Source organism: Fonsecaea nubica (genome assembly GCF_001646965.1).
Source record: "Fonsecaea nubica strain CBS 269.64 chromosome Unknown Scaff1, whole genome shotgun sequence".
NCBI classification, from domain to species: domain Eukaryota; kingdom Fungi; phylum Ascomycota; class Eurotiomycetes; order Chaetothyriales; family Herpotrichiellaceae; genus Fonsecaea; species Fonsecaea nubica.
Genome location: NW_019173674.1, coordinates 943430 through 969039, shown reverse-complemented (window position 1 = coordinate 969039; position 25610 = coordinate 943430). Strand labels below are relative to the sequence as shown.

Sequence of the window (25610 nt, the reverse complement as noted above, 5' to 3'; positions counted from 1 at the left end):
TGAGAATACGAGATCGAGATGTTCAAGTGCCCGTCAAATCGACTACATGCTCGTCAGTCGAATTTTCAAGCCTGCCTTTTCAAGACACTCTCTGTGACCAACGCGCTCACTGTCCCTAGCTGCCACTACCGAGTACAGAACCCCAACTTACAAGTAGCCGGGCTAGCTGTCGCGCCAACCCCTCCGTGGAGTCGACAACTTGAGATAGATCGGTCCTTAGACGAAGTTGGAGCCTTGTTCGCTAAAATCCCTGTTGTCGCAATTTCCTCTGTCTTGCCCTCTTCTCGCTTGCACCGCCAGCGTCCAGAAACGATGCCTCTCTCTGTTCGAAGCGCAAAATAGTTCAGTTACACAAAAATGGAGGTTGTGCAGGTTAAAACCTACCATGATTCCCGGATGTGGTGGCAAGTACTTACGGGCACCATCTTTCCTTGAGTAACCTGTCACGTCTGGCTTCTTCTCTTATTTGCACAACTACAGGCAACTGAACATGCGTCTTTCAAAAGCATTCGTGGCGGTGACGCCTCTGCTCGCGACAGCCATGGGCTCAGCGATACCGTCTCTCGAAACCCGCCAGGCTGGATGGCCGGCGTGCCAGCAGACACTCAGTTGTACATTCGACCAGATCCAGTCTTCAACCATGCAAGAACGCTTGGCATTCGTGCAATACATGGAGAGTCAATGGTTTGGTCCCTTGAACTCTGCCAACCAGTTCCGCGCCATCGAGGGCGTCATCACCTTCTTCATCGGCAAGAACCTCGGCGCCCCGAACAGTTGGATCAGTTATGTCGATACCGGCATTGTCGAGGCAATTCAACGCGGTGGTGCCATGGCCCTCGGTCTCAGCACGGACACTGGTGGAAACCCTGGTACCACACTGTGGAGGGACTTTTTCATCGGCATGCGAGACGGGACGTACACAACAAGACAGGTACGTCTATTGCCGTGTCTCTCTTGTGTCCCAACCATCTCTCTATTCCTCACAGTCCAGATTTCTCTCTAACTCTCAATGCAGGACCACGACTATGCCTGGGGATTGGCAGAAGCCACCGCGACCGAATGGTCCAAAGCCCAAAAGGCCGACGTACTGGCTTCAGCACCCGCCACACAGCAAGAATTGAACTGGTACCAATTCACTGTCTTGTTTAGATGGATTCTACGACACGAACCGGAGACCATTCTCCTCCTGACCCCGATTTTCCTGTTCAAAGCCGACGACTTTGTGTATTGGCTCACAGATGTGACAAGGTCTGAGCCCACGATTTGTGGATCACAGGCAGCCTGGTCTATATCAGGGTCCTTCAGCTTCACTCTCGATAGTATCCTTGACTTTCCTGAGAACGTTGTGGATCTCTTGAGAGCTGTTTACGACTGTGGCAGCGACTTTTTTGAGAACTCTTGAATGTCAATTGTTCCTGTGATGGGGTGGGAAGAAAGGAGAGGACTTTGGCGACTTTGATTCTACGGAATTGTATATTTACTGATGACAACGTACACATGTAATGGTTTCGCAATTGATCGACACTGCCTATTGTTTTTACTCTAGATATGCCGGCTTGAGTTTATACTGAAGAAAGTAGCGCCACAGCCAAGACTTGATGAGGCTGATGAATGTGGCGCCCATCGTCTTTCCCGTATTGGGAAGGAATGTAAACACGAGATTGCGAAAGTGCGTTCGACCACCACCATCAATGAATGATCTTCACAACAACCATTTCCAACTCGTTTCAACGAGTTGTTTCGCTCATTTCGGTTGCAGGTCCCCTCCATGGACGAGCGAACATTGTTCTAGTGGAAGGAGTATTATTGACGGCCCTGGGTGACTCGACCCCTGCGAGAGCACACCGCCGATAATTTCGCGATTAAATGACGATCGCCGCTGGGCATTTGTCGTCTCTACTTTGCCTGTTCACCGTCGACACCCGATGCTTTCCCTCTCGTCTTGAAGCGACATATGACCCGCAATGTGAATCATGTCCTCACAGCCATATAGTCTTCGAAGCAGGCTGAACAACCAGTCCCCCTCCCTCCGCTCGAGCCCGCTCCCTTCACCAATCCCTAAAGCCGGTTTCGGACTACCTCGCAAAGCCCGCTCTACAGACTATGCGTTACAACTGCAGAGAGTTATTGGGACAACCACGAATGGCCCCAGTGGGTTGGCATGCTGTCCCAAGACCAGCTCGTACGCCTATTGTGCGGGCGCAGTAGCCGTGTTGGCGAGGCTTGGATTGGACGATACACCTGCACTCCGATATTTCAAGGCTCGACCGACTGCGGGCTCACTGAACCCTCCGACTTCTCATTATGAAAGCTCGCCAGCTACCACGCCGTCCAGGAGGAGGATCAGCACATTTACCCCTCGAAAAGGATTGGAGGATTATACCGGTGGCTCCGCAGCCCGCGAGTGGGTAGACGAGTCATCAGGGCAGACTTGGACAGCAAGGGAGCGCATCAAAACCGCAGCCTGCGTGGCTCTGAGCCGTGATGGCCACTGGCTCGCAGTGGGGGAGGCTGGATACAACCCTCGAGTTCTACTCTTTTCAACAGCTGACGAAGCGTCCTGTGAAATACCCACTTCCATCGTCACGGATCATACCTACGGTCTGAGGTGCATAGCTTTCAGCTCTGACACGAAGCATTTGGCCACTCTGGGCGATTACAAAGACGGATTCTTGTTTGTCTGGTCCTGCAATGTCAAAACCGGCCAGCTGAGTTTGCATTCGGCGAACAAGTGCACGGCCAACATTTTTGATATGACCTGGTGTGGCAACCATGTCATAACCGTCGGAACGAGGTGTGTTCGACTCTGGCAGATACAAGGCGCGCGAAAACAGTCGTCCACCAGGAGACTGCGATATCGCCCGTCCGAAGCACCTCCGTCAAGCCCCGGACCAGTTCCATTGCAAAGCCGCAATGTTCTGCTGGGGCCAATGGTGGACAGCACATTTACATGTGTCGTATCGATCGATGAGATCAACGTCGTGATTGGCACAGAAACTGGACAGATTTGTTTGGTCGACATCTCTCAGAACGTGCTGGAGCTCAAAGTTTTGAAGAAACTGGAGTTCTGCATCACTTCCCTTGCCTTCGTCCCGGAAGATAGGAGACTGTTGGTGGGGACACCTCATGGGGTGCACAGCGAGAATTTTGACCTTCTACGGAAAGAGGAGAACAAATCCCCTTCCAAGCTCTCGTCGCGGAAACCTCGCTTATCATCCATACGACGCTCGCTCGGCCTGCTTGACCAGGCGGAGAGGAGTTTGGTGGCGATAGGGTCCCTCACTGACCACACGATTACGCTCAACAACGATGGTTGTCTGCAAATCCAGCGTCGTAGTTCCGAGGATGGGGATAAACCTCAACCCACATTTGCAGCTCATAAAAGTGTCATCCTAGGAGTTCGGACACTTCCAGACTCTGCTGCTCAAGGCAATTTCTTCACCTACTCGAAGAATGGAGAAATCAAGTTCTGGAGTTCCAACGGCACACTCTTGAAGCAAGAGAATCTGCAGCCTGACGTGGCCGAGTCACGAGACGACGAGTTCGAGAATGAGCTGACCCAGATGCGTTTTCTCTCCCCTCATGATATTTTCATTGCTGGTGATCGTTTTGGCTTGCTGAAACTGATCAAGAGCCGCGATTGGCAAGTTGCACATACCATCAGGGCACACAGCGCGGAGATCACCTCGATCGACATTCTCGAGACTGCATCGCTTGTTGCGACATGCAGCAGAGATCGGATGATACAGTTATTTCATATCAACGCCGACTCCTTTGAGCTTCTACAGACGATGGATGACCACGTTGGATCCGTCAACCAAGTCATGTTCATCCAGGAAGGGCAGAAATTACTGTCTTGTTCCACAGACCGGTCTCTGATCATTCGCGAGCGGATGCTCCGACAGCCAGAGGGGGCGAAAGCCGTGGCCTATCTCTCCACCAAGGTGTTGACACTTAAAGGCACCCCGTTGTCGATGGCCATGGCAGCGCAGAACACCTTGTTCGTGTCGACCATGGACCGTCGTGTCACAACTGTCGATATCTCTACCGGCACCTTGCTCGAATCGTTCAAGGTCGGAGATGCAGACAGCGATGACACGGTGTTTTTGAATGCCATGGTCAGCTCCTCGATCCCGGACAATGCGGATCAAAAGATGCTGATCGGATACTGCTCTATGGACAAATCTATCCGAGTCTACAGTGAAAGGAATTTCAGCCTGCTGGCCCGGGAATCTGGACACACAGAGGGAGTGAGTGATATCGCTCTCCTCGAACAACCCGACAATTCGAGTCCTGGCTCTCGATGTACGGTCATAACTACTGGGTTGGACGGCACTATCATGATCTGGAGCATCTCAAAGATAACACCCTTGTTACTGACACCGACCCTCCTTCAGGGCCAAGCTATAGGCTTGGGGTTGGCGGCTGACGAGACTGAAGCGGCCAAACCCACGCCTTCGTCACTCCCGCCACTGAGAAGGGTTTTGACGAAGAGTGACATAACAGAACTTCTAGGGGCGAGTGGGCAAGCGTCACCCTCGACTCCTCGCTCTCTCTCGCCGGTGAGATTACAGCGCAAGACATCGAGACTTGCTCTTGCGACGTCTCTGGAAGACCTTGAAGAAACGCCAACGAGGAGATCTGGGCACCCTGGTGAGCACAATGATTCACAAAGTGGTGAGAAAGCAGAGATTCGACGTTCACCCTCTCCACCGCCACGAGTGGCACCAAGGTTGAGGAGTCAAAAGTCTCGAGCAGACATTAATAAGGACCTCGAGTCGAGAAGGACGCCATTGGCAGAGCGTTCACCGTCGCCACCGGCAACAGCTGCCTCGATGCCGTCCACGCCTAAACAACGGCAAAAGGCCAATAACGGTAGATTGCGAAGACCGCCGTCGATCCCATCTGACTTGCGGGCTCAAGCTGCAGCCCAAGGACGTCGACAGAGTATGAGCCAAGCATCCGAGTTTGGAAGTTTGGCCATGGCAACCGACCAGGCGACGCGAATGCTAAAAATATATAAGAAGAAGCTGACCATCAGTAAAGAAGTGGTGGATCTGAACGACTTGGAGTTGGAACTTTCTGGGTTGTTGAAAAATGTCCAGGAGAGGAAGAACAGAACGCACACGGGGCAACAGCAAGACCCCAAAGCGGCAAGTAGCAGCGAGAAGGCCAAAGCTGCCACTGAGAGCGAGGTTGACCAATTGGCCATTCTGATGGGGGCATCAAGCTTGACTCAATCTCCAACAACAGCCACAACCAGCAAGGATACGCTGGCGTCGGAGGCATGAATCTAGTCGTTTGTTTTTTTGAGTATTTGGTCAAATTTACGAGGGAAAGCGTCGAGCTGTCTGGATCAACCAAATCGGTTAAAGGCAGGGAGTTGGACGGGAATTTTCTTGCTGCGAGAGTTCTTTCAGTATGTGAATTTGGGAATTGGCATGGAGGTTTTGTTTTTCTTTCTCAACTTGAAATGGAGGGAGAATGGTCCGGCTGCACAAGGACCCGGGGAAGAACCAAAACACAAGGCTGGAAAGCGACAGGGACAATGGTGAGGAGCCAGGGGGCGTTTGGATTCAAAAAGGATGATACCACTGTTTCTTTCTGCGAGAAAATATGGGCGAGGTGATGGAGGAAAGGGTTACTTGAGGCTAGCTATACCTGCAAGGTCAGATCAGATCAGGCGATGTGTTGAATTGATATCTGGACATCAAAGTGTCTCCCCTTCTCAGCCTTGTGCGTCTCAGTCTCAGCCTTGTCAATGTGGGGTGCATATGTCAGTCTCACAGTCGATCACTCCCCGCATTCCCATCAACACCTGATTTCTCGTCTAGGTAGGAGTTCATTTCACATGGCGATCACCACATACAGCGACTGATACTCTAGAGCATTAGCGTGCAAAATACGACCATCCGTCCATCCCAGTCCTAGTTTGTTGTGCGGAGAAAGAGAGAGAGAGATCTAAAATGCCCAACACCAACACCAGCACCAGCACCCCTGCTGAACCCTCGCTGTCCACACACCTGCATTACCTGCGCTATGCACTCTCCCTGGCGCGCCGGTCGCCGCCCAAACCGACGAATTTCCGCGTCGGATGCGTGATTGTGGCGTTTGACAAGAAAAGAGGTGGTGAGGGAGAAGAAGAGGGAGAAGAAAAAGAACAAGGCCGCGTCCTCGCCACGGGATATACCTTGGAACTCGAGGGGAATACGCACGCGGAACAGAACGCGCTGGCGAAACTCGCCCGCGAGCATGGGATTTCTCTCTCTTCGGAGACACCTTCGTCGGAGACATCGTCGTTGGAATACCTCGCAGAACTGGGCCGCGAGGTCCTCACACCGGACAAGGATGTCTACCTGTACACGACGCTGGAGCCGTGCGGGAAACGCCTCAGCGGGAATATACCCTGCGTGCAGCGGATTATTGCGACGAGGACGAGGACGAGGACGCCATCGCAGGGATCACCGGGTGAAGGCGGAGGAGGTCCTGGCAGAGACGGGGGAGGGATCCGCAAAGTCATCTTCGGCGCCCGCGAACCCGGCACGTTCGTGCAGGACTCGGCCAGCCTGAAGATCCTGGACGGCGCGGGCGTGCCGTGGGAGTACGTGCCGGGGTTGGAGGAGGAGATTCTCCGCGTGGCCAAGGAGGGACATTCCAACCAGGTCGTGCAGGGAACCAACGTCGACGACATCTCGCCCGAGGAGAGGAGGCGGCAGGAGGCTCTCCCGCGGAATCCAAAGAAGAGGATGATGGAGGTCGATGTCCCAAGGTGACACTACACACACTACCGGCACATCACTGAGACAAAACCACACCACACCACTAATTATCACCACTGACTTGTCCTTTGGGGCCATGGGAACCTTCGGGGACCACAACCACAAGCTTGTCAGATTGTGGGAATGTGGTTTGGACATTCCCACCGTCGTCGTCCCTGTCCTCGGGTACAGACACAGGTGCCGCTTCAGTCTCGATATCGGTCTCGGCACCCTGGCCCTGACCCTGGCCCTGGCCCACAACGACTCGATACGATACCAGCACAGCAGAGAGGCCACCCAACCCAGACAACTGAGTTCCCTGATCTCTTGACTCTACGCATGGTCCGCAGGACGAAGAAATACACTCTACAATATAATGAAGGATGTGCAAAAGTCAGAAATGGAAAACTATTACTCCGACGTATAGACACGTGGGAATTGGAATGCCATTGAATATCTGGCTGTCCTTTATTTCATGCTCTTTTGGCTGTTCCTGTGTTGATGAAGCGTTTGAACACCGATTCATCCGCCCAATAACACCCAACAACAATCATATCATTCATTCACAATCGTCATTTCCAATTTTCGGCTGTCGGTAGAGGTTTCGTTGATCCTCTTTCATGTTGATGCTCGTGCTCCACTGTCACTGCACCTTGCACGCTGCATGTCTGGCATGTCCCCCTGGCTCATCTCTGGTGACCACATGCCTGGTTGGCAGATCCATTCCGCTCGCAGGAATACTCGTTGGACCCCTTCTCCTGGCAGCTCCATCCATTCTGCTGCCTATTAGTTCTCAGGTCGCGACAGAAACATCGGGCTGAAAAGGTGTACGAAGGACAGGTTCCGGCGAAAAGAGTTCGAAGTGCTAGCCTCGCCTTGATCGTTTTCGACAGATGATTTCGAGAGTAATGGCGGGTTGAAATTCGTGCCCTCCAAAAGCGTCGGGGTCCTTGTTCCCTCGCTCGTGCCTTCAGCATCTTCGAACGATGCCGTCCTCTTCCCATTTTGGATACCGTCATTCTGTCTCTCCTTTTCCCAGTTGGCCTGTTTCACCTCCCAATACCTTTTCTGGTTCTCCTTTTCTGATTGCTAATCAATTCTTCCCTGAAGCCGCTCCAGCTTGGCTTCTTGCTCCTTCCAATGCATTTTGCGACTCTTTTGCTTTTGCCTCTGTTTGATTTGTGATTCCGCCGCCTTTTTCTCCAGGTATTTCTGTCGTGAACCCATCTTTGACCGCTAGTCAATTCTCGCCTGTTGCAAGCCCCTTCGTTTCGGAGGCAGATGGCTGGCCGTTAAATTGTTGGATAAACGTATTTTAGCGCTACTGATGCGAACATTTGAGTGGCTTTTCTTCATTTTCTTCCGCGCAACCATGACTGGCACCGAGGACTTGGTGACGAGATAGTTGGAGAAGGATCCGAGGAGGACACCCTTAAGAGAACTGCGGCCACGTGTGCCCACAACGCATAGAGTAGGGTCGAGTTGGTCAATCTGGAAGAGAGTCAGACATGATCATGGACACAATCAGGCAAACATACCGCTCCAAGAATCAAATGTTTTGGACTTTTGCAATGGATGACTTCCACCATACACCTCACTTGCAGTGTCGTCTTGCGGACCAGCTTGACAAAGTCCTGTGTCAGGCCCTCAATAGCCTTCAGACGCTCCATTTCTTTCTTAGAGACTTTTCTTGCGTCGACACTACCAGTCAGGCTCTCGACTTCGGTCGCTGGGATATACTGTGACTCCTTCCCCAATCCGAAACTTGTGCCCCCTCCCTGGGTTGTCTGGCGCGTCAAGGTCTGCATAACGTCGGAAGCGTCCTTGCCAGCCTTGGTCCCTTCGGCTGTCAGTACTTCTCTTTCAGCTTCGCTGGTCTTTCCGGCGCTTTCGTCCTCTATCGCGTAGATGGCAAGGAGAGTGTCTCCATCCCTCATCATTGTGCCCACAACCCATTCCATGGCATAACTTGCTTCGACACTTAGATCACTGCAAAGGAGGTAGATTCTTGCCGTTCTTTTTCCAACTTCCGCCTCTTGGTAGAAATGGGCCCAGTTCCCTCGCAGAATGATCCGCACGTGTCGGTCAGCCACTGTCGAGTCGAGCGGTGATATATTCAGCGCCAGAGTTTTGGCCTTCCTGATAGCGGCTTCTTCGTCATCATCCTCTGCCGACGTCACAGATGACCGTCTGATAGGTGTACTCGTGCCGCCTTTCTGGTCGGTCACATTTTCCCCAGTGGGACTGGTGATGGAAATGGAGGGTTCAAGTAACGACCTGACGAATTGTTGAGAGTGCGAGGTTCTCTTAGCATCCTCAGGTGACGAAGCACCATTCGTATTAGAAGGCTTTGCATCGACTATCTCGGCGGTGGTTGACAGTTTTCGTCTCTCCGACCGACCCCTAGTCTCGTCTTCGTCACTACTGTGAGACATGGCATCCTCATCACTGTCGTCCAGGGCTTCCTCCTCGGCCGCAACACGTTCCTTGGCCAGATTATCAATTCCCTCCTCTGAATCTTCAGTCGTAGTCGAGAAACTACCCGACGACAATCGTAGGTGTGCCTGATCGTCCACAACAGTTCCTGAGTTCGTCGTCAAGGGACCCGCTGGGCTCGTGGGGCTGAGGAATCCTGCCTTTGAGGGGTCAGGCTTTCGGATACGTGAGGATGGCGATCTTGAACTGGCACCGGCGGCCGCGGTAGAATTATGTCTCCCGTGCGTCCCTCCTGATGCGCCTACATGTAGGGCACCGAGATCTCCTGACAAAGCAGCGGCCATGGCGGCGCCAGATCCCTCACGTTGCCTCTTCGAACCTGGAGGGGATCGAGATGCAGACGAAGATGAAGGTATTGCGGAGATGTCAAATTGATATTTTTCCTCAAACCCTCGCTTCTCATCCGTTTGTATCTTGGGAAGTCCCACTGGCCGCTCCGTCTCTGAGGAGTTACGTTGTCGCGTGGTCACCGGAGAGGCCTTGGTGAGGACGGGAGAGCTCGGTTTGCTGGAATGAGGAGAGGTCCAGCTACTGGGATCTGAGGGGTCGAGTTCTTTCATCGGCCTTCTCGATGAATGGGGGCTCGTGACTCCCACGCCAATGCCCGCGATGGAGCCATGTCGAGGAGTCGGAGAATCGACGTCGAGCATGCTGCGGATTGGCGGCGGAGTGGCGGTTCTCGGAGGTTTGAATCTGGGAATGGGACTAGAGGGTCTTTTTCGATCCAGGGCAGCTAAAACTTCTCTGTTTTCTTCATCAAGCAATGCCTCCAGGCTCATGGGAGCTCGTGACCTCGAAGGCGGTCGATCCATGGTGTCACGGCGGTGAAAAGGACTCTTTGCGGGAGTAGAAAATAGTAGAGCAATGCAACTGACTTACAACAGGGATATGACAGAGGTCGTATGTATGCCTCATGAAGCGAATGCTAAGAGCAATGGACAACAGGTTGGCTCGTTGTTTCTGTGGCAGACCGAATCGATCGCCTGCGCTTGCCAGTGGGATTGACACTCTTGGCCGCAGGCGGGACAGATGGCGGGCGACCAATGATCAACGAAGCACAGCCTCTCTGCCCAGGAGTCAAGTTGAGCGGTCTTGAGGCAGATGGGGCATCAGCGAGGAGATAGCGCTGTCCCAGCTCGTAATGTAAGCAGGTCTGTGTGTATACATGGCAGAACCGAGCGCATCTGAGAATCTGTCAGAGGGGTATATCGTTGACCACGATGACGATGCGGACATTTGATGTGTTGAGAAGTCGCATGTCCAACAGGAAGGGGACTCAGTTTGTGGGGCGCTGGGCCAGGCTTGAGGGGGGATGGTGATAGAGGGAGCCAGCCACGCAGCCACCAGGGGCCAACCTGGGTCTGGGGGCTCCTTGGCCTATCGATAAGAGTTGCTTAAGCTTCAAGCCTGCCTAGCGAACCCTACGTGACTACCCAGCAAGGCCAGCTACCTCACACACTGCCTAAGGGGCCCTTCCCTTTCAGAAGCATGTCCACGCATGTCATGCATGCCACCAGCCGAGGCAGCGCCCAAAGCGCCCTAGCATAAGCTCTCACGCACCCCTCCAATAACGTCGGTGCCAATCCTCCTTTGGTGACCCTTCCGTCATAATGCTTGCGGCTTCATGCATCTCCAACTCCTTAGCTTGCACGCAGCAACCCCTCTTCGACACCGTCATTGGCCCCCTTCGTCGTCGATGCCAACTTCTCCCAGTAGACGGAGTACAAGCGTCCAAAGGTCCCAAGGCTGATGTCGAGAAACGCCTTGGATATTTCCGGAGCCTGAGGAAGACGGAGCTCAAGTCCTGTCCCCATTGTGAGGCCAACTGCTGACCTACTGTTCTAGCTCCAATTCATGCCAATCCTGACCTTCCACGCGCCTCCGAGAACGCTACAAATATTCCCAGCCTTCCCATTTTTCGCCATGGCTGACGTTCCCCTTCTAAAACCCTCACAGAGCCAGGATGGCCGGTCCCAACGTGTTGGCGGCCACTGTGGCAATCCTATGTCTGTTGGGCCTGCCCGCTGCAGTTGCCCAGAATTCCTGTGGCACGGATCAAAATCCATATTGTGCGGGTGACAGTACATTTGAGCAAATCTGCTGTGCCTATCCCAATGTCTGTTACTGGCAAAACCGGAATGGTGAACCAGGTTGCTGCCCTGCTGGTCAAGTCTGTGACGGCTCCTCTCCGTATTTTCCCTCGACGCCGACCCTTCAAACGACCACAATCCATCCATCTACTGTTACGATCACATCGACTCCCACCCCGCCACCCTCGACTACTGTTACTGGAGGGGGTGTCATCATCGTCACTACGGTTCCCAATAGCATCGTCACTGTCACTACCCAGCCAAACAGTGTCACAACCGTAACCACCATCTATAGCAACCCGTGCGGTGGTGGGGTTTGCTCGACCGTGACCTCTGGAGTGGCTGGCGTTTACTCGACTGTTACTTCAGTGGTCAGTGGAGCATTCTCCACTGTTACTTCCGGTGCTGCCAGTGCATTTTCCACCGTATCAGGGATCTTGGTTGGTCCCAACAGTGCTCCCAGACTGAACCCTGCCTCGACGTTTACGCACTTCATGGCTACTTTGTTTGTGCTTCTGGGAAACTTGCTTGGCTAGGAAACGGCTCATACGTGGTCGAAATTTCTGTAATTGGCTGCGAGTATAGCCCCGAAACGGATTTACCGCAGGAGCTATTTCTGGCTCCATCTTATTGGACGAGGAAACTGATGGCCAGAACACTGCCGAGTATGGAACTTCGGTCAGAATATCATACCAAGAACGTTTTCCTCAGAGACCTTGGGCCTTTCGAAAGGTCCTTCTACAGAGCCACGATCCTGCCCAGTTCCAGCTCTAAACAGGAGCAGCTTACTGGTGCCTCTGGCTCAAGAAACAGCATCGAGCTGAGGGAGCAACGAACCCGGCTTAGTACACCACTACGCATTTCGGAGTGATGTCGCGAAATCATCGTCCTGGAGGAACCCCCAGATGACGAACCCGAACCCTCAGTCTTGTGTGACTGAATGAACAACGAAGGGGGCTGGCGCAATAACCTGCTTCGCGAAGCTGTCTTTGCACAAACCGTCGAACAATTCTGTGGTTGGGCAGGCTTCCAATGATACCAGATGCAGGCAAAGAAGCTTCTCCAGACCTGTGACAGACATCCCCAGCTGCGCAGTCTCGTCTTTCTATAACATCCGCGCATGTTCAGGTGGGACCAGAACACAATGCCACTTTTAGAGAGTTACTCGCGGAACACGGATCGAGGTGGAAAGAATCTACACTCCATTCAGGAGGCTTCGGTTACTGCAGGAGGGAAATGGCTTTGAGGGCTGGACGATTAACCTAAAGACTACTTGTGGGTAGTTTTCTGGCGACTGTCGACAGCTAACTAACTATTTAAGCAATTTATCCTGTGAATGACACACGTTTTCTGCAGTCGAACTCTGGCTGCTTACTTCACGTTCCCAATCAAAGTAATCTGATGACATGCTCCCAGACCTTTCTGAACTTCTTCTCGTCCTCTCCTCCCATGTGTACGCACTCCTTGAGCATCCCGTCAAATTCACTCCAAGTGGTACAGCCCTGGGCTCGACAGGCGTCTGCCAGCAGAGAGACGATCCATTGCTCCCCCTGACTCACCCAGCTACCCACCGCCAGGACCCACACCTTCAGCGCCGGCACCGCGTCCCAATTATCGTCCTGGACAAACGACAGCTCGTTGCGCAGCTGCACGACCAATGCAGGAAACTGGGACCAGTGCAGGGCATGTCCACGGATGTGGTGGTGGACATACATCAGTGCGGCGTAGGCCACGGCCCTCCACATGGCGTCACTGCCGGCCTGTAAGTTTGTGTATATGTGCTCCTGGATCGTCGTTATCCGGGTCGCAAGACACAGCCGGCGCTCAAAGCGGAAGAGATTGTCATGTCGCAGTGTCCGTTCCAGCGTCGTCAGGGTCGCTAGAGGTCGTGCCTGGACATCGTTGCAGACGATTTGGATCTCGCGCAGCAGCGTCGTGATCTCCCGTGCGAGGTTTCCTGCAAAGCGTGCCTGTAAGGGTTCAAGGTGTGTGACCGGGTCGTCCGCGATAGGGGCATAGACCGACTTCCACGCCGCCTCCCAACGCGGCAGGAGCGAGAAGCGCAGACTTCCTCCGAAGAGTTCGACGAAGAAAAGATCGTTCCACGTTATGATTCGTTGTAAAAGGACCCCTACCGTTCCCATCCTGGAGAGGCCGTCGAGACCGCCTCGGAGCTTCACCAAGGCCTCAAGGCCAGCCATGTGCCTTGCGGCCTCGTCGCGGTCCAGGAACTGCATCGACACATTGATGAACATGGAAACTGCTGCGAGAGCCTCGTCCGTGACCACAGTCGATGAGACCAGGTGCGCATTCATCATCTGAATGGCCGCGATCTTGTGCTCCAGGATCCGGGGGTTCTGATACAGAAAGACGTCCTGGTCGATGCCGGTCAGTTTGCCGTGCCAGTGCATGCCCCAGGAATACAGGTTTGTGTGTAGGAGCATCGGTGAATTGGTGATAAAGGGCACCCATTGAGACTGTCCGTTGACGGGGCACCAGGGGATCCGGTCGTAATTGAGCCACCGTGTGATCAACGTTTCGTCCCACGGTTGAACATGAACTGGCAGAGTGCAGAAGACGTCCATGAGGTTACTGCCGCGTGGTTGCCGGGGAATCGCGGGCGGATCGTAGTGGATGAACTGGGAATAAGCCACCCTGTGGGACAGCGTGAAAGAGATCTCTTCTTGGGACGACTGACCAGATTCATCAGAAGATGGGAACTCGGCTGATACCGTTTGTACCTTTTGCTTTGACCGCTTGTCTTTCTTCCGAATCGTCATCCGCTCGCGCAACACCAAGGGCCGACCGGATACCTCCGTGTCCGGCATCCCTGGCGATGGTTCTTTCGGGGTGACACTGTAGGTGGTCGGCGTCGACATCTTCCAATGCGCGCTTCTCTGATGGGCCGTCTTTCGCTGGTAATCATGCATCACATGTGCTTTGGCCGAAGCTCGAAGCTCAGGTCGAATTCGTGCTCTTGCCCCAGGCTCAGCCGACATGGGAATGAACATGAAGCTGGGAGCTGTCTCCTTTGCCGTTTTGCTCGTTCCCGAATTGCCAGAGTGTTGTTTGCGCTCGGCGGCTTCTCCAGAAGGAGGAGTCTTGGAAAGCTTTGTCTGTCGCAACGTCGTGACGGTGCCATGGTGTCGTACACGGCGCTCTTCGAACCCTGACGGACCTAGATGCGACTGGATCATCCTGGGTGTAAAGCTCAGTTATCTCACTAATTGATTTCTTCCCCAGTAGAATGTGTTGGCAGTAAAATTTACGGTATTCACACAAGTGCGTATAGTTTATAAGGACACAGCAGCAGATGGACGGGGAGAAGACCAGAGTTGTAGGAGGGCTTTTAATAAGGAAGATACTTCACTATGTAAACACATGTAACTCCATCGAAGATCAAACCCTGGCTGGCTAAAACGACGGGGATGGATTGAAGCAAGACCTTCGCCCGCTTCTCTCAATCATGCGGCTTTACAAGCTGGAAAGCCTGTTCCGCTTTACAGTTGTGGAAATGGTCATGCCTCTGTCAGCGGTTTGAGGCCAAGATGCGCAGCTCCTTGCAAGCGCGTCAAAGTGACAGATAAGTGGATAGTTGAAAGGGCCGAAGCACTGGGGGGATGCGGCCAAGATCACACAAGCTTGATTGAATACGAGGCCTGGGTGACAAAATCCCCAAATGAAAGCAGTCGAAGCATGTGCCCTGCGCAAGGAAGACGGTAATGAACTAGGCCAGGGAAACGCAGACGACCAATCGTGCGCGTCTTCAGGAGGATGTTGGGTTGCAAACGTGTATGGTCTTCCCTTAGGGTCATGTTGACCTACTAAACGCAAAAGACAGCAAAAGAGGGGGTGTTGGATAGAAAGCTTTGTCAAAGCAAGCTGGTTCGGTCGCCTGAAAGAAAAGAGTCAAGTTAGACTAAACTGTGAGGCTTCTCTATCGAGGAGATTTGTAAATTCCGTACAGGGAAATTCTACTCATTTCCTAGCTGGTATTAATTAGGGCTCATTGGCACTTAATTACTAAGTGTGACTTTTAGCCTCAAGATGCCATTAAAGGCGATAGGGAAATGTTTAGCAATGACGTCGATCGTTAGCAATCGGGAAAAAAACACGCTCAAGCCTGCGCGGCGCGTCCTGCGATTTGACCCTCCACCAGGTCTTTCTACACTTGACATTTCCTTGAACTTCAATCCAACTTCTCTTCCCTGAGGCTTTAGATCTATTGCTGTCTTGCCTCTACGATCTTCGTCTCACCACACGTCTAATCTGCATTTTCTCTTTATCATTCTAGTATTCTACTGCCCTTGAAACACTCACGCTCAACGCTCAGTACCTGCCTCCTCTCATCATGCCTCGGAAAGCCAGATCGAAGCCGCAACCGGCCCTGGAACCTGAATCTGACGGGCACGAAACCGCCTCAGACGGAGGCCAAGATCTCACTGTCGGCGATCCTCCCCAAATTGATCCCTACGCTGTCCTGCACCTCTCTGAAACTGCTACCTCTGACGAAATCAAATCCGCATATCGCAAACTCGCCCTCAAGCACCACCCAGACAAAGCTCCGCCCGAAGAACGTGAAGCCGCACACCAAGCCTTTCAGCAAATTGCATTTGCTTATGCCATCCTCAGTGACGAGCGAAGACGCAAACGCTACGATGCCACGGGTAACACGGCTGAGAGTGCAAACATTGATGACGATGATTTCAACTGGGTAGATTTCTTCCGAGAACAGACAGAGAACGTGGTGACAAGTGATATGATTGAACAAGTCAAGAGGGAGTATCAGGGTAGCGAAGAAGAGAAAGAAGACGTGTTGGCAGTATATGAGCAGGGCGAGGGCGACATGGATGCAATCTTTGAGAGAGTCATGTGCAGCGATGTTGTGGCGGACGAGGACCGGTTCAGAAAGATAATTGATGAGGCGATCGCCCAAGGCGACGTCGAGGCCTACAGTCGTTACACCAAGGAGGATAAGAAAAGTAGGAACCGGAGGAAGGCAAATGCAAAGAAGGAAGAGGCAGAAGCAAGAGAACTGGCCCAGGAGCTAGGAGTCGCGGAAAAACTCTTCGGCAAGAAAGACTCTGGCAAAAGGTTGTCGAAGGCAGGCGGGGACAACAGTGATGCGCTCAAAGCTTTGATTCAGCAGCGTCAGCAAAACAGGGCTCAGAATTTCTTTGATGATCTGGAAGCAAAGTATGGGGGTGGCGCAAAGAAGGGGAAGCGTAAAGCCTTGGACGAACCTCCCGAGGAGCTGTTTCAGAAAAATTCAAAAAGAGGAAAGAAAGGGACCAAATCTTGATCTTGGTCTACGAGCTACTCACTTCCATTTGGGCAGAGTTGCAGTTGCTTCTACACAAGGCGTTTTCTTGAGCCTGGCGCTGGGCTACTGAGGCAGGGACTTTTGCTGTTTTGCTCACGATGTGATGGATTAAATGACAGCGGTGTGTGAAGCCCTCAAAATTTGGGCGTCTTGGCTCTTCTGGCAACGTCTACTAGAACTCTTGGAAATCAAGATAATAGCTGTTTCCCTAACGTTCGGCGGGTGCTCGAATCTACAGAAGCCGTATGGCACAATCCGATCAATCTGAGCTGAATACCTGGGCACACTGTGGAGCCATCCTCAATGGCTAACTTAGTGTAGGCCGATTACTCGCAGAACAACGCGTCCAATGCACACAGTCTGAGAAGGCAAATGAATCAGTTTCTTGGTGAATGTGAGGCTCGCGCAGTTACGATCGCCTCTTGACATATTAGCGCAGAGAAATGTCCGTCGTCCAAAAGCCAATACTTTGTTGCTGACAGGGCGGATCAACATGTGCGCATCAACCATGCAAGTAATATCCAATGGTATTATTTTTGAGTATCACTTTTCCCGAATATGCCGACATCCAACGCGAACCAGAGTAGCCCCTGGGTCTCTCGGCATGTGTCAGAATCGAGTAAAGCCGCTAGAAGAACTGGCGAACACACCAAGAAGCTGGCACGGACATAAAGGGCGTAAGGAGCGCCTTCTCGCCGAAAGGGGGTTCCTAGTCAGTTGGAGATAATAATTGCGGCGCAGAACGCGAATCATCATTGCCGGATCACACAATCTCCTCACGACTCCTCGTAGGTACACCGAGGCGCAGATATTCGTGTTGACAAGACGAGAGGGAAAACCGAGGGATGAGGGACATTCCGCTCTGCGGACTTTTCTGAGACTTGTCAGGGGAGGAGGATGCATCCAAGAGGGGAAAGCCTCATGATAAGCGTTGGGACAGTGAGGCAGCACCACCAGAAGAAACCAGATGAAGCCCCAGACCCAAATAATAATATGGTCATCCAGTCGCCAGTGGACAAGACCGGACTCGCTTATGGACGGCAATGCGGCGCCCATGATCCCAAGGGCCGAGCCATCATCTGACGGTCGGAGGGTTGAGTGTGCCAGCGTGGATAATACATCCCAAGGCACGAGTACAAAAGGGGGAGCGATTGGTGACGGAGGAGAAGGAAGTATCATGGTAGGGAGTGATTGGGAGAAAACTGAATGATGAACAGGAATGATGATCAGGGTGTCATGGAACAAATCGAGGAAACTTAGTTGTGGTGGCAGCCCAAGGTGCCCCCGGGATTGCTGGAGAATTGATGCTTAAATAGCGAGTGATAGGCAGTCCGATGGTAAGATTGCGGGCGGGTTGCGCCTACGAGGCGTTAAGCAGCCAGCTGGACCTGCCATTTGAGTTGGGCCGCTGGGCCATTCGCCGTCCTCGCAGGTCCTTGCCAAGCCGCGGACTGACCAAAAAATTTCGTAGAAAGGAGAGAGCGCCTTGAACCGCCTCTTTCCCAACTGCGGTTTTCTCTTGCTCAAAGTTTCATACCACCCCCTTCAGCAAATTCCAGTTGCGCCTCACCCTTACGTGAGGCTTCTCTGGTATCGTCAACGACGTCTGTTGTCGTGTCTTATCGTCCCTCTTGAGTAGGGTACGCTATTGTCGTCCATTGCCGCGGTTTCCTCGTCCTGAACAGGCTCGGAAATCTGCCTGCGTGGTGAATCTCCTCTCAGAAGAAAAAAAGAATCACAAACACTCCTCCCTCTTCGCCATCCTCCACACAAGCACAAGAGCGGCTTCCGTTCACTCGAGACAGTCGCCGCAAAGTGGTTCATCCACCCTCGATTCTTCTTTCGCTACCTACAATCACCTGCGGGCTCGGGAACTTTTTTTTCCAACTTCACTCAGAGCTTCGTTTGTCATCCATTAGGTTTCAGCCTGCCAGTCAACCTCGCATATCCTAATCATTGCCTGAAGACTTTTCATCACCGCTGATGACATCGAATCCTCAGCAGTCCTCTTCTGCTCGATCGAAACCTTCCTTCGCCGCTGCCGTAGGCGCACAACAATCCACTGCCTCTCAATTTGCGACTGGGTCGAATTTGGCTAATCAAGGCCGAACCTCGTTTCCCTCCGCCTCCAAACCTCTTTTTCCTTCACCAAATGCATCGGAGCCCACCAACATGTCTGCAGCAGTTGGAGGCGCTCCGCCCACCCATGGGCATAGCGATTCTGTAAATGGAAGAAATCCCACCATCCCTGCCATCCCTTCTGTCAACGGAAACGTATCTCTACCTGATCACACCCGCAAGCCGTCGATGACAGTTACACCAGCTGGCGCCACTGGCTTCGCTGCAAATGGTGGTGCTCCTGGAGGTCCTCAAAACAAGCCGGGAAATATTCAGTTTGGTTCGTTGGGAGTGGCAAACCCTGCTAGTTCCCCTGCCATGGGTACACCTCCCTCGTTGGCCCATCAAAACTCATCAAATCTCAGTGTGAGCCAGCTGAACCCTCGCGCGACTTCTCCTTCAAGTTCCCCATCACCAATTCCTCAACCTGCTTCTGTCAGTGGTGGTCGCCCTCCTACTGGTTTTCAGGGTCAAGGGAACGGATATACATTCGGACAGCTTTCGGGCGATCAGAATGACCCAAGTGTAAGATTGAATTGATGTCGTTTATACCAGAGTCTAACATTTTCTGCAGGGTATGGCTCGGCCAATATCTCAACTACAGTTTGGACCTCAGCAAGAGCACATGAGACGAGGCTCTTCGCAGTCAATCCACAGCGACGTTGGTGGCCCAGGGATCCCAGCGGGCCCGACTCGTGGTGGCTTTCCTGGTGGTCCAGGTCGTGGGAGAGGATTCAATCCTCCATATCAGCAACAACCCATGCATTTCTCCCCCCAACAACAATTTCGACCTACTTCGAACGGACGTTCATTCCAAACTGGATATCAAGGCCGCGGCCAACCACTACCCTACCAAGGATCCCCCGCTATGGGCACCCGAAGCCCAGCTCTCGTCAACGCTCAACCAGGAACCCCGAATATGGGAGGTCAAATACATATGGTGCAACCCGGGATGCAGACCCAGCCCAATGGATATTATATGGGACCCCAACATGTAAAGAATTACCCACAGTTTCCTTCTTCCCGTGATCCTGCCAGAGAACCCGCAAGAGAGAGAGGGAAGCCCACGAGAGGCCGGAACCGTGGCGGTCGCGGAGCTGGTCGCGGTAAAGGCCCTGGTAGAGGTGGACCTGAGGAAGGATCGACTTTCTACAGCAAAGATCCAGCCTCGGACTACTACCGCCCCGATCTCGTGCCTCCACCTGTTCAAGTTGTCCCCGAACTCGCGCAGGCCCCCATTCAAGTTGTTCCAAATGCTCCCAATGTACTTCCCTACCCTGACTTGTCCCCTGAGTCTGGCAATTTTGAACGTTATTCAGAACACTTTCTGACTACAAGAGCACAGGGCTTCCCCATGACCCAAGCTGATCCTAGCATTCAGCAAATGTATTTGCAGCAAATGTATGCCCCAGGGGCCATGCAGGCTCAATACAATCCCCAATACAACATGCAACCCCAATCTCCTCGCCCGCACTTCAACCAGGGTATGTATGCACCCGGTATGCAACCTTCATACAGCAATCAAGGCGGACCACCGCCTTCGATGTCGAGGCAGTCTTCTCAAATATCTGCTCCTGATCGACCGGGGTCCAGCGTTGGCCAACAACCGCCGACGCCAGGTCCTGCCGGGGCTCCACATCCAGCTAATCGAGCCCCGAGTGTGTCTTCGCAAAAGTCAAATTATACCATTCCTCCAAAGAAGAGTGCCGCCATCACGATCAAAAATACTGCCGGCGAGGTTGTCTCTTTCAACAAATCACCCGCATCGCCCGCGAACCCGACTCCAGTCTCAGCCACAGTTCCCCCGCAATCTGCGCCCACGCCTCCGAGTCGAACTGCCAGCGCCGCTGACAATGCTCACGGCCGAACAGAAAGCGTCAGCATAAAGACTGCTGAAGAGGTGAAGAAGCAAATGCAGGAAGCTGTTGCAAAGAAGATCGCAGAAGATGAAGCAAGACTGAGATTGGAGAAGGAAACGGCCGAAAAGGCGGAGATGGAGAAAGAAGCTGCAGCGTTGGCCGAACGAGAGGCCGCTGAAGCTCAGGCCAAGACAGAGGCAAAGGAGAAAGAGGCCAAAGAAGCTGCAGAGAAGGCTGAGGCTGCCAAACAGGCCGAAGCCAAGAAGCTCGAAGAGACTCAGGCAGCGACGACCAAAGCGCAGCAAGATGAGCTTGATCTAGATGCTCTTGCTGCTGAAATGGAGGCCGAAGAAGCCGCCAGAGAAGCAGAAGAACTTCGACGTGAAGAAGAATACAAGAAGAGGAAAGCTGCTCAACGCGAGGCCGAGCGAAAGAAGCAAGAAGAAGAGGCCGCGGCTTATGAGGCCAACATGAAGGAGTTGGAGCGCAAGGCCGAAGAGGCAGAACAGGCCCGTGAAAAGGAAAAAGCCGAAGGAGTGTCAGGAGATGAAGCCAGCAAGAAACTCTTTGCTGAGCTCAAGCCCAATCCATTCGGTACACCCGCTTCAGTTGAAAGTCCCGCCGGCCCGACAACTCCCGCCGAAAGTGGAACTGCCACACCCGTTTCGGACGTCTCGATGCCTCCTCCTGCAAAGGCTCCTGGACGTCGCACCAAGGCTGCCGACCTGACCCTCGACACCAAGAAACCTGTGGAGCCTCCTGAGCCAAGTGCAACTCTGAAAGCCCTGCAGTCTGCCAAGAAGCTTGGTGATATCTCCAAGGTTGTTTATCCATCAGACATTGCCTCGCCCAATCCTGCCCTGAACGCAAATGCCCCGGCGGATCGGGGGTTCAAATATAACAAGGAATTTCTGCTCCAGTTCCAGAGCGTGTTCAAGGAGAAGCCCACTCTCGACTGGGATGCTCGCATTCGAGATGCGCTGGGCGATGGAGACGCTTCAGCTCGACCGAGCGCGTCAGCCAGGACGCCTTCGGGCATGGGAAACCGCAGTACTTCGGCTCGCGGACCCCCTCCTATGAGCAACTTTGGTGGTCCTATGGGTGCATTTGGTGGCGGAGTCAGCCGACCAACTCTACCCCCAGGTACCACTTCAGAGCAGCGATTCGCTGCATCGAACGCATTGAGGAGTGGAGGAATGGGCGCGAATCCGTTTGCTCAGTTTGGTCGCCCAGGAGGTCAAATGCAGCCTTCGATGGGTGGCCGAACGCCCTCCAACAATCCTCTTGGGCCTATTCCTGGTTCTCCGCGCGTCAGTGGTGCAAGTCGCGGAGGATCCCGTGCTGAGAGCAAACGCTCAAAGCAAAATGCTAAGCAACATCAGGAAGAAAACAAGTCCATGCCTCTTACTGCTGGTATGTCTATTACGGCTCTTGAAACCTCATCTACTGGATGGAAACCAAGGAGTCTCACTCAGCCCATCGTTTCCGGCCCTGCTCCTGGTGGCGATGGCTTGATGGATCCTGAGACTGTGCAGCGCAAGACAAAGGCACTTTTGAACAAGATGACCCCTGAAAAATTCGACAGAATATCGGACCAAATCTTGGACATTGCGGCTCAATCCAAACACGAAACTGACGGCCGAACACTGCGTCAAGTTATCCAGCTCACTTTTGAGAAGGCCACTGACGAAGCTCATTGGGCAGGCATGTACGCTTCGTTCTGCCGACGCATGTTGGAGAGTATGAGTCCGGACATCAGAGACGAAGGAATCAAGGACAAGAACGGCAATGTCGTGACTGGTGGTAACCTGTTCCGAAAATACCTGCTCAACCGCTGTCAAGAAGAATTTGAACGTGGTTGGAAGGTCAATCTACCACCCCGACCTGAAGGGGAATCCGAAGAAGCCGTCATGCTGTCGGACGAATACTATATCGCTGCGGCTGCCAAACGCCGTGGTCTCGGTCTCGTCAAATTTATTGGTGAACTGTTCAAGTTGTCCATGTTAACCGAGCGAATCATGCATGAGTGCGTCAAGAAGCTCGTGGATTATGAGGGTACCCCTGATGAAGCCGAAATCGAGAGCTTGACCAGCTTGCTGCGGACGGTCGGCAAACAGCTTGACAACCCGGAGAGCAAGGCGCAAGGAAGGATGGACCTCTACTTCGAGCGCATCAAGTCGATGATTGACCTGCCAGAACTTCCCAGCCGTCTCAGATTTATGCTGATGGATGTTATTGACCTACGATCCAAGGGATGGGCCTCTAAGGAAGACAACAAAGGTCCTAAGACCATCACCGAGATTCGTGAGGAGGCCGAACGCCAGGCACGTGAGGACGAACTCAGACGACTTGCGAGCCAGACCGGCGGCCGTGGTGGTGGAGGCCGGATGCCAATGGGTCGTGGCGACGCTCGAAGCTTCAGCGGCTTCGGGGGACAAGTCCCGCCTCCTGATACATCGAATCGAGTGGGGACCGATGACCTTCGAAAGCTGGGTAACCGTAACGCTCGCCACCCAAGTCATACGTCTGGTCCCGGTCCATTGGGCCCGCCTAGCTTGATGGGTGGGCGGACCAACAGTGGGCGTCGTGGACTGGGACCTGGTGGTCTTTTAGGGCGAGGAGACGACAGTGCCACAAGTAGTCGCACCGGAACACCACCGGCTCAGAAAGACAAGGAGAAGAAGGATGAGTCTAGCACGAATGCTTTCAGGTAAGCCCTTACGACCCCTGATTAGGACGACCCCAAAAGCTGACACTCTGGCAGTGCTCTTGCCGCTCTCGAGAACGACGGACCATCATCGCCACCATCTAATCCCGCTTCACCCCCCGTGCAGAAGTCGCAGCCAAGCATCGAACGAGGACGATCGAGATCACCGGACAAAAGCGCCGCGTGAAAGCCACATACTCCCGATCAAAAACATGTGTACAACATAATACGATTCGATTACACTAATATCTGACTGACGGCCGCTTGTGGGGATGGATAGAAGAAAAGATATGCATTGATACCCCGGCGTGAGCAAAGCCACCTGTTTAGCATTTACAGCGCCACGAAAAAGCGGTCCGTTTGTTTTTCCCCTCGATTCTCGTCCATGCAAGATCACAGCAGATTTTGGCAACCATGGATCTGAGAATCGCACTTCGAGCCTTCGATTCGAGCACGCGGAAACGCGGGATAGAGAGTGTGTTTCTACTCAAAAGAATTCATTATGCATAGGGTTGATTTGAGAAATCGGAGAAGGGGTCTTCCATCTACTGGCTGGTTGGAATCACACTACGGCTTGGTGGAGTAATGGTGGAAAACCGCAAATAGACGTGCCGTGGAGAGCTGTTCGTCAAGCGAGGATGGCATAGTTGAGAAGAGACCAAGGATGGGAAGCAGCTCGACCTCTCTCGATCGCAACTACTCAATCGTCAGAAGGAGGGCGGGCATATTTTCTTGAGCTGGACGAGGTTCGGGTCGAGCTGTTGGGTTCCAGCTCATCGGCGATATGGTCGTCATCAACAACAGTCGATCAGCGTCGAGCGGCATCCAAGGTTCACAGGAGGAGAGCTTGGTGAATGGTGCCTTCTTGTACTGTACATTGACGAATATTCAAACTTTTTCGTTTTAAAAGTTCGGGGTTTCGGTCCTTTGCTACTCTGCTACTTTGGCCATTGGAGATAGTTGTGGTGTTACTAGCCTAAGACAGAGCCAGAACTCTTCATGTCTGACAGCAGTGCTGTTTAACTATGCGATACTCGGAACAAACACTACTGCTCAAACCAGCAAGAAAACCCGGACGTAAGACAGATCCCATCAATTCAATTTGCAGACGTGATGTTCTTCGCTTGGTCCCTTTTGAGCGCTTCTCCCCATTTTCGAGCCTCGTCTCCCTCCTTCTTTCTCAGTATTTCTTCCATGTCATACTCCTTCTCAATGACATGTCGGTGCCTTTCCTCTCTCTCCTTTCTTTTTGCCTCGCGCATCTTCCTCCTCTTCGCCCGATCAATGTCGTCGTTCCGCTCGCGGTGTGCTTCGTCGCACAGTTTCCTCTGTTCCTCCCGTGTCAATACCCAGGGTCTAGAGAGAGTCGACAGGAGGAATTGTGTGCGTGAGGCGATCAGCGCCATTTCATGGTTTGTGGTGAAGAGTATATTCAGACGCAGGAGGGAGAGTTGCCGCGTGGCGTGGAATGTAGAGAGGGTGCCTTTGGCTTGCACGATGGATCCGATATCGAGACGAGACAGGGTGCGTTGAAGCTGTGCGTCTTCACCGATTTCTTCATCTTCTCCAGAGTTGGGATTGGACTTTGGTTTCGAAGTTGGATTCTGGTCCACCGGTCTCACAGCTCCTGTTTCGCGCTTAGGCCCTGCGTTGCCTGGTCCGGTGTTCAGATCGACTTGCTTCTTCTCGGGTTTGGGACATGTCACATCAATGATGGCCCCGCTGCTGTCGTCAATCTTGAAAAGCCAGAACTTCTCAAAGTAGTCCTCCAGTGAGACCACCACACCAACCACCTGAACAAATTGGATGGGATGGTTGAGGTAGAAGAGCAGTAACGGCGGGTCCTTCTGTCGGCCGTGGATGTCGCTACCTTCAACCGCTATGGGGGTAGTGACCTGAGAAAACTTCTCATGGCGTTCCAACACGGTGTGGATGTCAAGACAGGTCAGTTTCACCCATTTCGACCAGGTTGCAGACGCCTTGAAGGCATAGGCTGGGTAAAAGGTCAAATTGCTGCCCTCTTCCGCAGGCTGTTTGGTGGTCAAGCCTGCGACAGTGGGTCCACCAGCATGATGCTTCTGCAATTCAGGACCAGGACGAGGACGAGGATCAGAATGAGGTCTCTGCATTCATTTGCGAGGCTTCACATAGTGGACAGCCCGGGGGTTGTTGCGGAGCTGTGTTGGAGCTGTGTTGGCAATTGCGAACATCGGCGTCGACGCGCCGATGAGCGCAGCGAGGGCGGTGTGCGGGCAGAAC

General features: G+C 53.1%; 9 protein-coding genes across 9 annotated transcripts; 6 read left to right on the top strand and 3 right to left on the bottom strand.

Annotated features, from left to right (window-relative positions):
* Positions 1–490: 490 nt before the first annotated feature.
* AYO20_00351 (hypothetical protein) lies at positions 491–1402 on the top strand (the record flags this gene model as incomplete). The annotated part of the gene is made up of 2 exons (XM_022638662.1): positions 491–931; positions 1016–1402. 2 exons carry the CDS (start codon positions 491–493, stop codon positions 1400–1402), a joined length of 828 nt encoding a protein of 275 aa, XP_022505627.1.
* A 571-nt stretch (positions 1403–1973) lies between these two features.
* Positions 1974–5291, top strand: AYO20_00350 (hypothetical protein; the record flags this gene model as incomplete). The annotated part of the gene is made up of 1 exon (XM_022638661.1): positions 1974–5291. One exon carries the CDS (start codon positions 1974–1976, stop codon positions 5289–5291), a length of 3318 nt encoding a protein of 1105 aa, XP_022505626.1.
* A 675-nt stretch (positions 5292–5966) lies between these two features.
* Positions 5967–6773, top strand: AYO20_00349 (hypothetical protein; the record flags this gene model as incomplete). The annotated part of the gene is made up of 1 exon (XM_022638660.1): positions 5967–6773. The coding sequence occupies one exon, from the start codon at positions 5967–5969 to the stop codon at positions 6771–6773; it is 807 nt and encodes a 268-aa protein (XP_022505625.1).
* A 1221-nt stretch (positions 6774–7994) lies between these two features.
* Positions 7995–10066, bottom strand: AYO20_00348 (hypothetical protein; the record flags this gene model as incomplete). The annotated part of the gene is made up of 2 exons (XM_022638659.1): positions 7995–8249; positions 8297–10066. 2 exons carry the CDS (start codon positions 10064–10066, stop codon positions 7995–7997), a joined length of 2025 nt encoding a protein of 674 aa, XP_022505624.1.
* A 1151-nt stretch (positions 10067–11217) lies between these two features.
* AYO20_00347 (hypothetical protein) lies at positions 11218–11880 on the top strand (the record flags this gene model as incomplete). Its single annotated transcript, XM_022638658.1, has 1 exon — positions 11218–11880. The coding sequence occupies one exon, from the start codon at positions 11218–11220 to the stop codon at positions 11878–11880; it is 663 nt and encodes a 220-aa protein (XP_022505623.1).
* Positions 11881–12732: 852 nt separating this feature from the next.
* AYO20_00346 (hypothetical protein) lies at positions 12733–14541 on the bottom strand (the record flags this gene model as incomplete). Its single annotated transcript, XM_022638657.1, has 1 exon — positions 12733–14541. One exon carries the CDS (start codon positions 14539–14541, stop codon positions 12733–12735), a length of 1809 nt encoding a protein of 602 aa, XP_022505622.1.
* Positions 14542–15695: 1154 nt separating this feature from the next.
* AYO20_00345 (hypothetical protein) lies at positions 15696–16646 on the top strand (the record flags this gene model as incomplete). Its single annotated transcript, XM_022638656.1, has 1 exon — positions 15696–16646. The coding sequence occupies one exon, from the start codon at positions 15696–15698 to the stop codon at positions 16644–16646; it is 951 nt and encodes a 316-aa protein (XP_022505621.1).
* A 2193-nt stretch (positions 16647–18839) lies between these two features.
* On the top strand, positions 18840–23538 carry AYO20_00344 (hypothetical protein; the record flags this gene model as incomplete). The annotated part of the gene is made up of 3 exons (XM_022638655.1): positions 18840–19310; positions 19360–23354; positions 23409–23538. The coding sequence occupies 3 exons, from the start codon at positions 18840–18842 to the stop codon at positions 23536–23538; spliced, it is 4596 nt and encodes a 1531-aa protein (XP_022505620.1).
* A 910-nt stretch (positions 23539–24448) lies between these two features.
* AYO20_00343 (hypothetical protein) lies at positions 24449–25480 on the bottom strand (the record flags this gene model as incomplete). The annotated part of the gene is made up of 1 exon (XM_022638654.1): positions 24449–25480. One exon carries the CDS (start codon positions 25478–25480, stop codon positions 24449–24451), a length of 1032 nt encoding a protein of 343 aa, XP_022505619.1.
* Between the last annotated feature and the right edge of the window lie 130 nt (positions 25481–25610).